This window comes from Chrysemys picta, chromosome 1 (assembly GCF_011386835.1).
Source record: "Chrysemys picta bellii isolate R12L10 chromosome 1, ASM1138683v2, whole genome shotgun sequence".
Taxonomy (NCBI): domain Eukaryota; kingdom Metazoa; phylum Chordata; order Testudines; family Emydidae; genus Chrysemys; species Chrysemys picta.
Window position 1 is genome coordinate 157,580,843 of NC_088791.1, and position 12,700 is coordinate 157,593,542.

General features: G+C 50.3%; 2 protein-coding genes across 3 annotated transcripts in view; one reads left to right on the plus strand and one right to left on the minus strand.

The window, feature by feature from the left end:
- Window positions 1–12,700, plus strand: part of ADGRG7 (adhesion G protein-coupled receptor G7) — a 62,166-nt gene that overhangs the window by 11,465 nt on the left and 38,001 nt on the right. For both annotated transcript variants that reach the window (XM_065587720.1, XM_065587718.1), the window contains exon 2: window positions 2,494–2,595. Coding sequence is in view for 1 of the 2 variants with exons in the window: in XM_065587718.1 (XP_065443790.1) it covers window positions 2,494–2,595 (102 nt within the window). In the remaining variant the exon portion in view is untranslated. The remainder of the gene's footprint in view (window positions 1–2,493; window positions 2,596–12,700) is intronic.
- Window positions 7,972–10,257, minus strand: LOC135976714 (uncharacterized). The gene is made up of 2 exons (XM_065573851.1): window positions 9,536–10,257; window positions 7,972–8,541 (listed from the first exon to the last, which is right to left on the minus strand). The coding sequence occupies exons 1-2, from the start codon at window positions 10,110–10,112 to the stop codon at window positions 8,066–8,068; spliced, it is 1,053 nt and encodes a 350-aa protein (XP_065429923.1). The 5' UTR covers window positions 10,113–10,257; the 3' UTR covers window positions 7,972–8,065.

The following is a 12,700-nucleotide window of genomic DNA, read 5'->3' on the forward strand; positions in this document are numbered from 1 at the left end:
CCATGCCTCCTAGTTTAGTGTCATCTGCAAACTTGCTGAGAGTGCAGTACACACCATCCTCCAGATCATTAATAAAGATATTAAACAAAACCGGCCCCAGGACCGACCCTTGGGGCACTCCGCTTGAAACCGGTTGCCAACTAGACATGGAGCCATTGATCACTACCCATTGAGCCCGACGATCTAGCCAGCTTTCTATCCACCTTACAGTCCATTCATCCAGCCCATACTTCTTTAACTTGGCGACAAGAATACTGTGGGAGACTGTATCAAAAGCTTTGCTAAAGTCAAGGAATAACACATCCACTGCTTTCCCCTCATCCACGGAGCCAGTTATCTCATCATAGAAGGCAATTAGGTTAGTCAGGCACGACTTCCCCTTGGTGAATCCATGCTGACTGTTCCTGATCACTTTACTCTCCTCTAAGTGTTTCATAATTGATTCCTTGAGGACCTGCTCCATGATTTTTCCAAGGACTGAGGTGAGGCTAACTGGCCTGTAGTTCCCCGGATCCTCCTTCTTCCCTTTTTTAAAGATGGGCACTACATTAGCCTTTTTCCAGTCATCTGGGACCTCCCCCGATTGCCATGAGTTTTCAAGAATAATGGCTAATGGCTCTGCAATCTCATCCGCCAACTCCTTTAGCACCCTCGGATGCAGTGCATCCGGCCCCATGGACTTGTGCATGTCCAGTTTTTCTAAATAGTCCCGAACCACTTCTTTCTCCACAGAGGGCTGGTCACCTTCTCCCCATATTGTGCTGCCCAGTGCAGCAGTCTGGGAGCTGACCTTGTTCGTGAAGACAGAGGCAAAAAAAGCATTGAGTACATTAGCTTTTTCCACATCCTCGGTCACTAGGTTGCCTCCCTCATTCAGTAAGGGGCCCACACTTTCCTTGACTTTCTTCTTGTTGCTAACATACCTGAAGAAACCCTTCTTGTTACTCTTAACATCTCTTGCTAGCTGCAACTCCAAGTGTGATTTGGCCTTCCTGATTTCACTCCTGCATGCCTGAGCAATATTTTTATACTCCTCCCTGGTCAATTGTCCAATCTTCCACCTCTTGTACGCTTCTTTTTTGCGTTTAAGATCAGCAAGGATTTCACTGTTTAGCCAAGCTGGTCGCCTGCCATATTTACTATTCTTTCTACACATCGGGATGGTTTGTTCCTGCAACCGCAATAAGGATTCTTTAAAATACAGCCAGCTCTCCTGGACCCCTTTGCCCTTCATGTTATTCTCCCAGGGGATCCTGCCCATCTGTTCCCTGAGGGAGTCAAAGTCTGCTTTTCTGAAGTCCAGGGTCCGTATTCTGCTTCTCTCCTTTCTTCCTTGTGTCAGGATCCTGAACTCGATCATCTCATGGTCACTGCCTCCCAGGTTCCCATCCACTTTTGCTTCCCCTACTAATTCTTCCCTGTTTGTGAGCAGCAGGACAAGAAAAGCTCTGCCCCTAGTTGGTTCCTCCAGCACTTGCACCAGGAAATTGTCCCCTACACTTTCCAAAAACTTCCTGGATTGTCTGTGCACCGCTATATTGCTCTCCCAGCAGATATCAGGGTGATTAAAGTCTCCCATGAGAACCAGGGCCTGCGATCTAGCAACTTCTGCTAGTTGCCAGAAGAAAGCCTAGTAGTTCTATTTGGGTTGGCCACAGCCTCGATGATGCTGAGTTTGCAGGCATATGTGTGTTTTATAAATTACACTCTGCACCCCCAGCTCAACCTAGAACTCTTCTTAGTGATTCTGGTCTGTGCGATTGTCCCCTTGGCTGTAGTATTTCTAGGGCCCTTTACCACCATAGAATCAATGGCTCGCATCTTGCACGGAGCTCCATGTGGAATCTCATTGAAATCATCCAGGTTCTACATAGGTGCAGGAGTTCACCCATGCGGAGCTCCTTGAAGGATTGGGGCCTAAGCGAGTATGCATACACTGCAGCTGGGAGGGGTGATTTCCAGCCCGGTAGACTGACTTGCACTAGCTCAGCTCAAGCTAGCGTGCTAAAAATAAGTGTGGAGGTTTCAGCATAGGTGGTGGCTCGAGCTGCACACCTGAGTGTAAGCCCACCTGACTCCCTGGGTCTGAGCGTGGGTGGCTAGCTCGAACCTCCGCCAGTGTTATTGCAACAGCCACGCTGCTATTTTTAACATGCCAGCTCAGGTGGAGCTAGCACACATCTGTCTAGCCGTGCTGGGAATCACATCTCCCAGGTGCAGTGTAAGTGTATCCTAAATGCCTAAGCCATAGACTCTCAGCTCCTCCTGTTGTGGAGGCTCTACAGAACAACCTTTGCCTAAGTTTTTAAGGGAGCCCAAAAGCAGAGATGGGACACTTCTGCACCATACTCCTGCTGCTGATGGCAATATTTTGGCAGGTTGGGGATGGAAATGGGACATCTGTGTCGTATCTGCTGGAATGTGACTCATAGAATATAATGAAAGCATTGTGATGGCTCTTCCATTTGTCAACTTTTTTCTTTTTTTAAACAGAAACCTCATCCCCATCCTCTCTGATCTGTGGAAACAAGGGAGAGTATAAAAATGGACGCTGCTTTTGCCCAGAGGAATGGATAGGACAACGTTGTGAGATAGGTGAGTATGAACAATGTTATTTTTATGAATCAGTCAGAGAAGCTGGGGGTGCTCTGCCTGTTACAGGATCAGATTCTTGGGCAATAACGTTATTCATGTCATCACATAGCCCCCTTTATTGCACTCCAGTTCTCTGGCTCCCAATCAGCACATAGGTCCAGTACAGTGAGTAGTTATTAAAAAAACAAAAAAACAAAAAAAAAACCCCACCACCTCTGTTCACTATACAAAATTTTCTTCCGAACCCCAAAGAGCCAGACACATTACCCCAGGTCAATATTAATTTGGATCTTACCCCAACTATCATGCTGCCAGGCAATCCTTTAGAATCTAAAACTAAAGGTTTATTAGAAAACAATAAAAGAACACGAAGAGAAAAACGAACAAGAAGAGAGGTGTTAAATGGTAAAAGCGGTCATATACATAAATAAGACTTCAGAGTCCATATATCAGGTTCTTAGCAGTATTGGCAGTGATGAGCTGCCAAAATCTGAACAACCAGTTCCCTCCTCACCCCACAAGGGGGTCGTGGCCCGCCCCCGCCCCCCCCGGGACTCCTGCCCCATCCAACCACCCGCGTTCCTTGATGCCCCCCCCAGGATCCCTGCCCCATCCATCCCCCTTCGCTGTCCCCTGACTGCCCCCCACCGCCCCATCCAACCCCTCCTCTCATTCCTGATGGCCCCCCAGGACCTCTGCCCCATCCAACCACCCCTTCTCCCTGTCCCCTGACTGCCCCTGGAACTCCTGCCCCTGACTGCCTGCCACCGCCCCATCCAACCCCCCCTCCTTCCTGACTGCTCCCCCAAGACCCTTGCCCCCATTCAACCTCCTTGTTCCTCGCCCTCTGACCGTCCCGACCCCTATCCACCCCCGACCACCACCCTGAACTCTCTGCCCTCTATCCAACCCCCCCCCCCAGCTCTCTGCCCCCTTACCACGCTGCCTGGAGGTGGCTGGCGGCGCTACAGCCATGCCACGCCACCATCGCGCAGCTCCAGGTCAGGCCGAGCTCGCAGCCCCCCCGCTTCCTGCGAATCAGCTGTTCACGCGGGAAGCCTGGGAGGGATGAGAAGCAAGCGGCGACTTTGCGCTCAGGCCCAGGGAGGCGGAGGCGAGCTAGGGCGGGGAGCGGTTCCCCTGTGCGCCCCCCAGGTTACCTGCTGCGGCGCGGCCGGTCCCCCCGCCCCAGCTCACCTCCGCTCCGCCTCCACCTCCCTGGGCCTGAGCACGAAGCCGCCGCACCGCTTCTCCACCCTCCCAGGCTTCCCGTGCGAACAGCTGGGAACTGAACTGAACTGAAGCAAGGGGGAGGAGGAGAAGTGGGGCGGAGCATTCAGGGGAGGAGGAGAAGGCAGAGGTGAGCTGGGGATGGGGCGTGGGGCGGGGAGCTGGAACACTCACAGGGTTGGCGCCTAAGGCGCCACTTTTGGATAATGTGCACAAGGGGAGCAGCTGCTCCCCTTGCTCCCCCCCTAACTACGCTCCTGGATCACTTCAACTTACTGGTTGTTAAATTTAGAAGCCCTTTTGGAACCGGTTGGACAATTTAACAACCAGTTCCCGCGAACTGGCTCCAGCTCACCAGTGAGTATTGGTGAGTTTGCTGGCTTGTAGAGTCCCTCTGCAACACACCCAAAGCTTGGATAGGTCATTGAGTCCTTTGTTCAGGGCTTCAGTTTGTAGAGAAGTTACTCCAGAGGTGAGAAGCATGACTGAAGACAGAATGGAGAAGATGCAGATGCCTTTTATATCCTTTGCCATGTGCCTTGTACTTCCTTTGTCCCAAACAAAAACTCACAGCACATGGGTATTTGCAGTCCCCTGTCAGCGGTTGCTCCAGGCACCAGCGCTCCAAGCCTGGGGCAGCAAGCCATTGGGGGGCACCCTGCCAGTCCCTGTAAGGACGGCAGTCAGGCTGCCTTTGGCGGCTTGCCTGCGGGAGATCCGCCGGTCCCGCGGCTTTGGCAGCAAATTGGTGGCAGGTACGCTGAAGCCACGGGACCGGCGGACCTCCTGCAGGCATGCCACCGAATCCGCGGGAGTGGGGACCTCCCACAGGCATGCTGCCAAAGGCAGCCTGCCTGCCGTGCTTGGGGCGGCAAAAAAGCTAGAGCCGACCCTGCCCCTGTTCACAGACATGACTCTACCCTACATGTCCTGCTGACTCATAGGTGTAACCGCTGCCTTCTCTTAATGGGTTCATTGTATAGCTGATTGCCTTTGATAGGCCATCAAGCATACTGGATAGTGCTGATGCCAATCTGTCTGGGGGTTTCACCCACAAACAGCACCAGTTTGAAATACAGATATATCACACACATTTGTAATTCACAATACAAAGACGAGACAAGATTATCATACTCAGCAAATCACAACATTTTCACTGATACCTTCCACAGCGTATCTGGTGAGATTCATTGCAATCTTATAATATTGATATCAATAATATCATAAAGTCTCACATTATTTCATACAGCATCACACTTCCCCCATGCAAAATTGATGCAGAAAGGGGTGCAGTGTCCTAGACATTGCTTAATGCATCACAGTAATTCTCATTCTTGATTATGTATTATTACAGTTTTCAGTTCAACATCAGAATTATCAGTGTATAACAAATGGTTTATCAAAATCATGTTTTAGTATAACAGGCTTTTTCTTAGTAAGGTTTATTGTGGATGTAGCAATGTTACTGAATCCCTTTACAACCCATGGTAATATTTGGTTAGATCAACAGTGGATTGTACCTTCATATCTTGCTAGGAGTTCTTGAAAATGGCTAATTTATCCCTACAAACTCTGGCCAGGTGTATCCTCTATGCAAACACCTATAGGCAAATCTCCCCTCCATCCCCCTACTCCCATCTCTGACAGCAAGATAATTTGCATCTACCCAGACACTAGTTTTCAAATTCTCATCTGTTATCTATTCCAAGGCTGGACTCTTTCTTAAAGAGATACCATCCATTTTCTCTAGCCCTAGAAGCAGGGTGCTGTTGTCCTTGCATTACCAATCTCTGCTTCCACATGGAATCAGATGTACTCGAGTGCACTCAGGCCTTGTCTACACTACGAGAGTAGTTCGATTTTACTTGCATCGAATTTTTGTAATCGATATTGCAAAGTCGAACGTGTGTGTCCACACTAAGGACAGTAATTCGACTTTGTGCGTCCACACTAACGGTGATAGCGTCGACATTCGAAGCGGTGCACTGTGGTCAGCTATCCCACAGTTCCCGCAGTCCCCTCTGCCCATTGGAATTCTGGGTGTAGCCGGCAATGCCTTCTGGGTAACAAAATGAGTCGAGGGTGCTTTTGGGAAACTGTCGTCATCCGTCCATCACTCCCGCCCTCCCTCCCTGAAAGCGCCGGCGGGAAAACAGTTCGCGCGCTTTTCCAGTCATTGACAGCGCGGACGCCACTGTACTCCGAGCATGGAGCCCGCTGCGACCATCGCTGCAGTTGTGGCCGCTCTCAACGTCTCGCAGCTTATCATAAAGGTTTCCCTGAGGCAGATGCAGAAAAGTCAGGCAAGGAGGCTACGGCACCGCGGTGATGTCCTGAAGTCTGAGAGTAGCACAGACCTGTCAGAAAGCAGGCGACCCAGCGCCGAGGACATCACAGTGGCAATGGGTCATGTTGATGCCGTGGAACGGCGATTCTGGGCACGGGAGACAAGCACTGAGTGGTGGGACCGCATAGTGCTGCAGGTCTGGGATGAATCCCAGTGGCTGCGAAACTTTCGCATGCGGAAGGGAACTTTCCTGGAACTTTGTGAGTTGCTGTCCCCTGCCCTGAAGCGCAGTGACACCCGGTTGCGAGCTGCACTGAGTGTACAGAAGCGAGTGGCCATAGCCCTGTGGAAGCTTGCAACGCCAGACAGCTACCGGTCAGTCGCGAACCAGTTTGGGGTGGGCAAATCTACCGTGGGGGTTGTTGTGATGCAAGTAGCGAAGGCAATCGTTGATGTACTGCTGCCAAAGGTAGTGACCCTGGGAAACGTGGAGGCGATCATAGATGGCTTCGCAGCGATGGGATTCCCAAACTGCGGTGGGGCCATAGATGGAACTCACATCCCTATCCTGGCACCGGACCACCAGGCCACCCAGTACATTAACCGAAAGGGATACTTTTCCATGGTGCTGCAAGCACTGGTGGACCACAGGGGACGTTTTACCAACATCTACGTGGGATGGCCGGGCAAGGTTCATGACGCTCGTGTTTTCAGGAACTCTGGTCTGTTTAGACGGCTGCAACAAGGTATTTACTTCCCGGACCACAAAATAACTGTTGGGGATGTGGAGATGCCTATAGTCATCCTCGGGGACCCAGCCTACCCGCTAATGCCCTGGCTCATGAAGCCCTATACTGGCGCCCTGGACACTGAAAAAGAACTCTTCAACTACCGGCTGAGCAAGTGCAGAATGGTGGTGGAGTGTGCTTTTGGCCGTCTCAAGGGGAGATGGAGAAGCTTACTGACTCGCTGTGATCTCAGCGAAACCAATATCCCCATTGTTATAGCAGCTTGCTGTGTGCTCCACAATCTCTGTGAGAGCAAGGGGGAGACCTTTATGGCGGGGTGGGAGGTTGACGAAAATAGCCTGGCTGGTGATTACTCACAGCCAGACAGCCGGGCGATTAGAAGAGACCAGCGGGAAGCGCTGTGCATCCGGGAGGCTTTGAAAGCAAAGTTCCTGAGTGAGCAGGGTAACCTGTGATTTTATAGTTTGTGTACTGAGAAGCTAAACCTGCCCCCGTTTCTTTACCCAGGTAATGTTGACTATCCTATCCAGTTACATACCCCCTTCACCCCCCCTCCAACACACGTGTCGAAATAAAAATAGTTCTACTTTGTTAAAGCACACCGTTTTCTTTAATACTGTTTTAGCGGGAATTTTTTAAAACTGGGACGCAGACTGTGGTGCGGGGCGGGTCTAGTGTTGTGATGCGAATGCAGCTTCTAAACTCAAGGATTGACAGGCTCCGCTGCGGTGGGATGCTTGTTTCAACGGAGCCTGTCACCCCTCCTGATCGGGACTGTGTGTATGGGAGGTCTATTTGACTTTGTGGCAGGGGGAGGACGGTTACAGATCCCATGCTGTGTGGCTCTGTGATCCTGTCTAAGGACCGGCGCTTAAGATCTGTAACTGCCCTCCCCCGCCACAAAGTCACAGAGCAACCCACCCCCCCCAACATTACATCAAAACAACCTCCCAGACTAACCGGGGCAACTAGTCACTGCATCACTGCACTGTGTATGTGCCCTGCTGCTGTGCCTGCCCCCGACTATGTACCCTGCCAAAGGAGACTGTCCTGTCCAATTTCCAACCCCCTTTCCCCTCCTCCTCCAAAAGAACATGATTGAAACAGTAGTTAACAGAAACGAATTTTTTATTATCAACTACACATGGCATTGGGAGGTGAAACTTGGACGTGGGCTTGTGTCAGGCAGGAAGGAAAGAACTTTTCAAATTTTGGGAAATGAGAGCCTTCTGCTACTAGAGCTCTCTGCAGGGGTGGAGTGAGAGTTAGCAGGGACTCTGCCGCCTCTCCTTCTTTGCACTTTGGGTGAGGTGGGTATGGGACTTGGTGGCGGGGGAGGGCGGTTAGAGATGGACTGCAGCGGGGCTCTGTCCTCCTGCCTCCGTTCCTGCAGAACATCCACAAGGCGCCGGAGCGTGTCCGTTTGCTCCCTCAGTAGTCCAAGCAGCGTTTGAGTCGCCTGCTGGTCTTCCTGCCGCCACCTCTCCTCCCGATCCATGTTGGCTTGGTGCATTCGGGTCAAGTTCTCCCGCCACTGGGTCTGCTGTGCTGCCTGGGCTTGGGAAGAGGCCATAAGCTCAGAGAACATGTCCTCCCGTGTCCTCTTCTTCCTACGCCTAATCCGCGCTAGCCTCTGGGAGTGTGATTCCAGGCTAGGTTGTGAGACAGTCGCAGACGGGGCTGTGGAAATGGGAAAAAGGGAGTGAATTCCTCTGAAAGATAAATGTAGTTGTGAACAAAGAACATAGTCTTTCTCTGTGAACAAGACCATGCACAGCACCTTTCACATGCGCACTCAGCACAAGGTCGAATTCTCGGCCTTCGCATTCTGTGCCTGGGGTCTTGAACAGCACATTTGAGAAGCGAGGCAGCACAACGGAATTTCTGTTGCAGGCAGACATGGTAAGCCGTACACTTGTGGCAGTTTAAAACTTTTATATTACCACTGGCCTCATTTCACATTTAAATCAATGTCAGTCCCTGCTGCCAGCAATCCGGCAAGCGGGAACTCTGCCCCTGTCCCACCCCCTCGCGGCTGTCCCCGGGAATGATCCCTTTCGGCTGCCCCTCTCCCGCCTCCACCGCGTGGCTGCAAACCAGCGGTGACAGTTCTGTAAAGGAACGGGAAAGCAGTCCCAACACTAACATTCCCCTACCTAATTAAAAGCAGGTCACCATGGCCGACATCACCCTGATGAGGATCTCCGAGAGCGACAAAGAGAGAATGCTCCGGGAAAGCCTCCAAAGACCAGGGCCGTATGCCGCCCTGCTGTGCAGAGCAATGATCCCCGAGTACCTGATAATCTCGTGGCGCGGCAACGTGTCGTACTTCGGAGGACCCAATAAGGCCGCTCTCCCCAAGAACCTCATGCAACGGCTTTCAAGTTACCTCCAGGAGAGCTTCATCGAGATGTCCCAGGAGGATTACTGCTCTATCCCCGCACATATAGACCGCATTTTACTGTAGCTGCAGTAGCAGGGAATACACAGTAGAGCGGCTTGTGCAGGACAATCACTGAAAACCGGACATTGCTAGATTTCTTTTCAAAACTTGCACTGCCCCTTACTAAACCGTTAAGCGCCTAGGGCACACTAATCATGAACAACCCATTCTTTTAATTGTTAATATTCCTGTTTTGTTAAAAATAAATGTTTAGATGTTTACAACACTTACTGGCTGATCCTTCACCAGATTCTGTGTCCGGGGTAATGGCTGGGGACGCTTCGTAGGGGATCTCTGTAAGGGTGATGAAGAGATCCTGGCTGTCGGGGAAATCAGCGTTGTGAGAGCTGCCAACTGCCTCGCCCTCCTCATCTCCTTCCTCATCTTCCCCGTCCCCTAACATGTCTGAGGAACCGGCCGTGGACAGTATCCCATCCTCAGAGTCCACGGTCACTGGTGGGGTAGTGGTGGCGGCAGCACCGAGGATGGAATGCAGTGCCTCGTAGAAACGGGATGTCTGGGGATGGGATCCGGAGCGTCCGTTTGCCTCTTTGGTCTTCTGGTAGCCTTGTCTCAGCTCCTTGATTTTCACGCGGCACTGCGTTGCATCCCGGCTGTATCCTCTCTCTGCCATGTCTTTAGAGATCTTCTCGTAGATCTTTGCATTCCTTCTTTTGGATCGCAGCTCGGAAAGCACGGACTCATCGCCCCACACAGCGATGAGATCCAAGACTTCACGATCAGTCCATGCTGGGGCTCTCTTTCTATTCCCAGACTGCACGGCCATCACTGCTGGAGAGCTCTGCATCGTTGCCAGTGCTGCTGTGCTCGCCACGATGTCCAGACAGGAAATGAGATTCAAACTGGCCAGACAGGAAAAGGAATTCAAATTCAAATTTTCCCGGGGCTTTTCCTGTGTGGCTGGTCAGAGCATCCGAGCTCGCACTGCTGTCCAGAGCGTCAACAGAGTGGTGCACTGTGGGATAGCTCCCGGAGCTATTAGCGTCGATTTCCATCCACACCTAGCCTAATTCGACATGGCCATGTCGAATTTAGCGCTACTCCCCTCGTCGGGGAGGAGTACAGAAGTCGAATTAAAGAGACCTCTATGTCGAACTAAATAGCATCGCAGTGTGGACGGGTGCAGGGTTAATTCGATTTAACGGCGCTAACTTCGACATAAACGCCTAGTGTAGACCAGGCCTAAGAGACTATGAGACTATAAGGGGGGGGGGGATAGCTCAGTGGTTTGAGCACTGGCCCGCTAAACCCAGGGTTGTGAGTTCAATCCTTGAGGGGGCCACTTAGGGATCTGGGGCAAAATCAGTACTTGGTCCTGCTAGTGAAGGCAGGGGGCTGGACTTGATGACCTTTCAGGGTCCCTTCCAGTTCAATGAGATAGGTATATCTCCATATATTATATATCCAAAGCACATAGGGGTGAGTGTTTTTCTGCCCCTCCTGCATCCTTCAGGGTTCAATCATAAGACTGTTCTGCTCTGCAGATTCAGCTACCCAGTTTCCCCTCTGAACCTGAGACACAAACTGTTCACTTAAAGAATCATCAAGGAGACATTCATGTTCCAGCAACATATTCTCCCCAATATGCTGGCCAAGCACAGTCACTTGGTTATAGGGCTGTTCAAACTCCCTAACAATTTTCACTCCATCTGGAACCTTCTCTAAGCTAGCCATGCTGGATCTTTCTAAAGCAAGGTCAGTGGATCCATACACATGGTACTTGCCTTCCCTCTGCAGCTTTTCTCACTGGCAACATGCAGGTTACCACACAGAAGCTTAGGGACCATCATTCCCTCCTTGTTCCAAGTTTCTACAACGGTAGTGGGTAACACAGTTAAGTCACCTTCATGCTTCCCTTGTGCTCTGGTCACATCAACCTGATTAAACAGAGCTGTCATATCTTTACCCAGCAACGCACTAGCAACAGGCAAGATAGAAGTACCAGAATTGCCCGGTCCCTGGAACCTAGTTATGACATTAATCAGATGCAACTTAGTGATAATGTCATTTTCCCTAACAGAAACAAGTTTAGGAACACTCCTCCCTGGGTTTCAGCTAAGTCCAGAACAAACTCTGGGACAACTGACAAATGCTCAACCAGCATAAACTGAGAGGCTCCTTCTGTCTGCTCCAAAAACAAAGGACTGGAGATACACCCTCCTTCAGCAGGCGCACTATTTGCACCAGACAAACAATTGGAGAAACTCTCCATAGGCAAGTCATTGCCCCTAACAGACACAGGTTTAGGAGCACTTCCTTCCTGGTCACAACTCTCCGCACTGGTAGCACGTAAGGCATAGGGATACTTATGTCCCGCTAACATTGTTTTTCCACACTGCTGACTATACAAAGCCATCAGCTCACAAGTCTGCCTAGGCTCATCTACATTTTCTATGTCAATCTCTCCCTTTAAACCTTCTCTTCAGCCCCCCACACTGAAGTCTTTAAAAGAAAGGTTATCTGAGATTTTTTTGACACTTAGCAACTGGGACATTTCCCACAACAGAAAAACTGCAGCTTTTCACAGACAGTGGCTCATCATACTGAGCCACTTTAAGCAAATTGCTTCTACATTGTTCAAACTTACTGTTATAAGCTTCACTTGTCAACAATCCATCACCCGCAAAAATCTGCCCTTTCCTTCCTCAATTAGGGCTTTAACCTGAACATCAACTTTAATCTGCTCTAGAGAAATATTTTCCTGAGCAATGAGTTCTTTCTGTGCTTCATCCAATTCCAGATTCACTTCTGAGATATTATGACAGACATTCAGAAATTTCTTCAACATATAAACTGCTTTTCTGACTAGACAAACAGCTATTTTTCACAATCTCAAGACTAGAGATATGCTCTTCCTTGTCATAGCATACCTGGTTAACCACAGACAACTGCTTTAGGGCTGGTCCACACTAACCCCCCAGTTCGAACTAAGATACGCAACTTCAGCTACGTGAATAACGTAGCTGAAGTCGAAGTATCTTAGTTCGAACTACAAGGTACTTACCGCGGGTCCACACGCGGCAGGCAAGCTCCCCCGTTGACTCCGCGTATTCCTCTCGTGGAGCAGGAGTACCGATGTCGACGGCGAGCACTTCCAGGATCGATTTATTGCATCTAGACAAGATGCGATCAATCGATCTTCTGGGATCGATTTCTTACCGCCGAACCCGGAGGTAAGTATAGACGTACCCTTAGAGTCATACACCCCTGCTTCACAAATCTCCCTGTTAGTTACAGATAAAGCGGAAGATTCACATTCATACTCTCTCTGGGACCGGGTTATGACATCAACCTGATTAAACATATTTATCATGTCATTATCAAACAACATACCAACATTGTTATAAACTGGACAGATTCTATCCTAATCTTTGC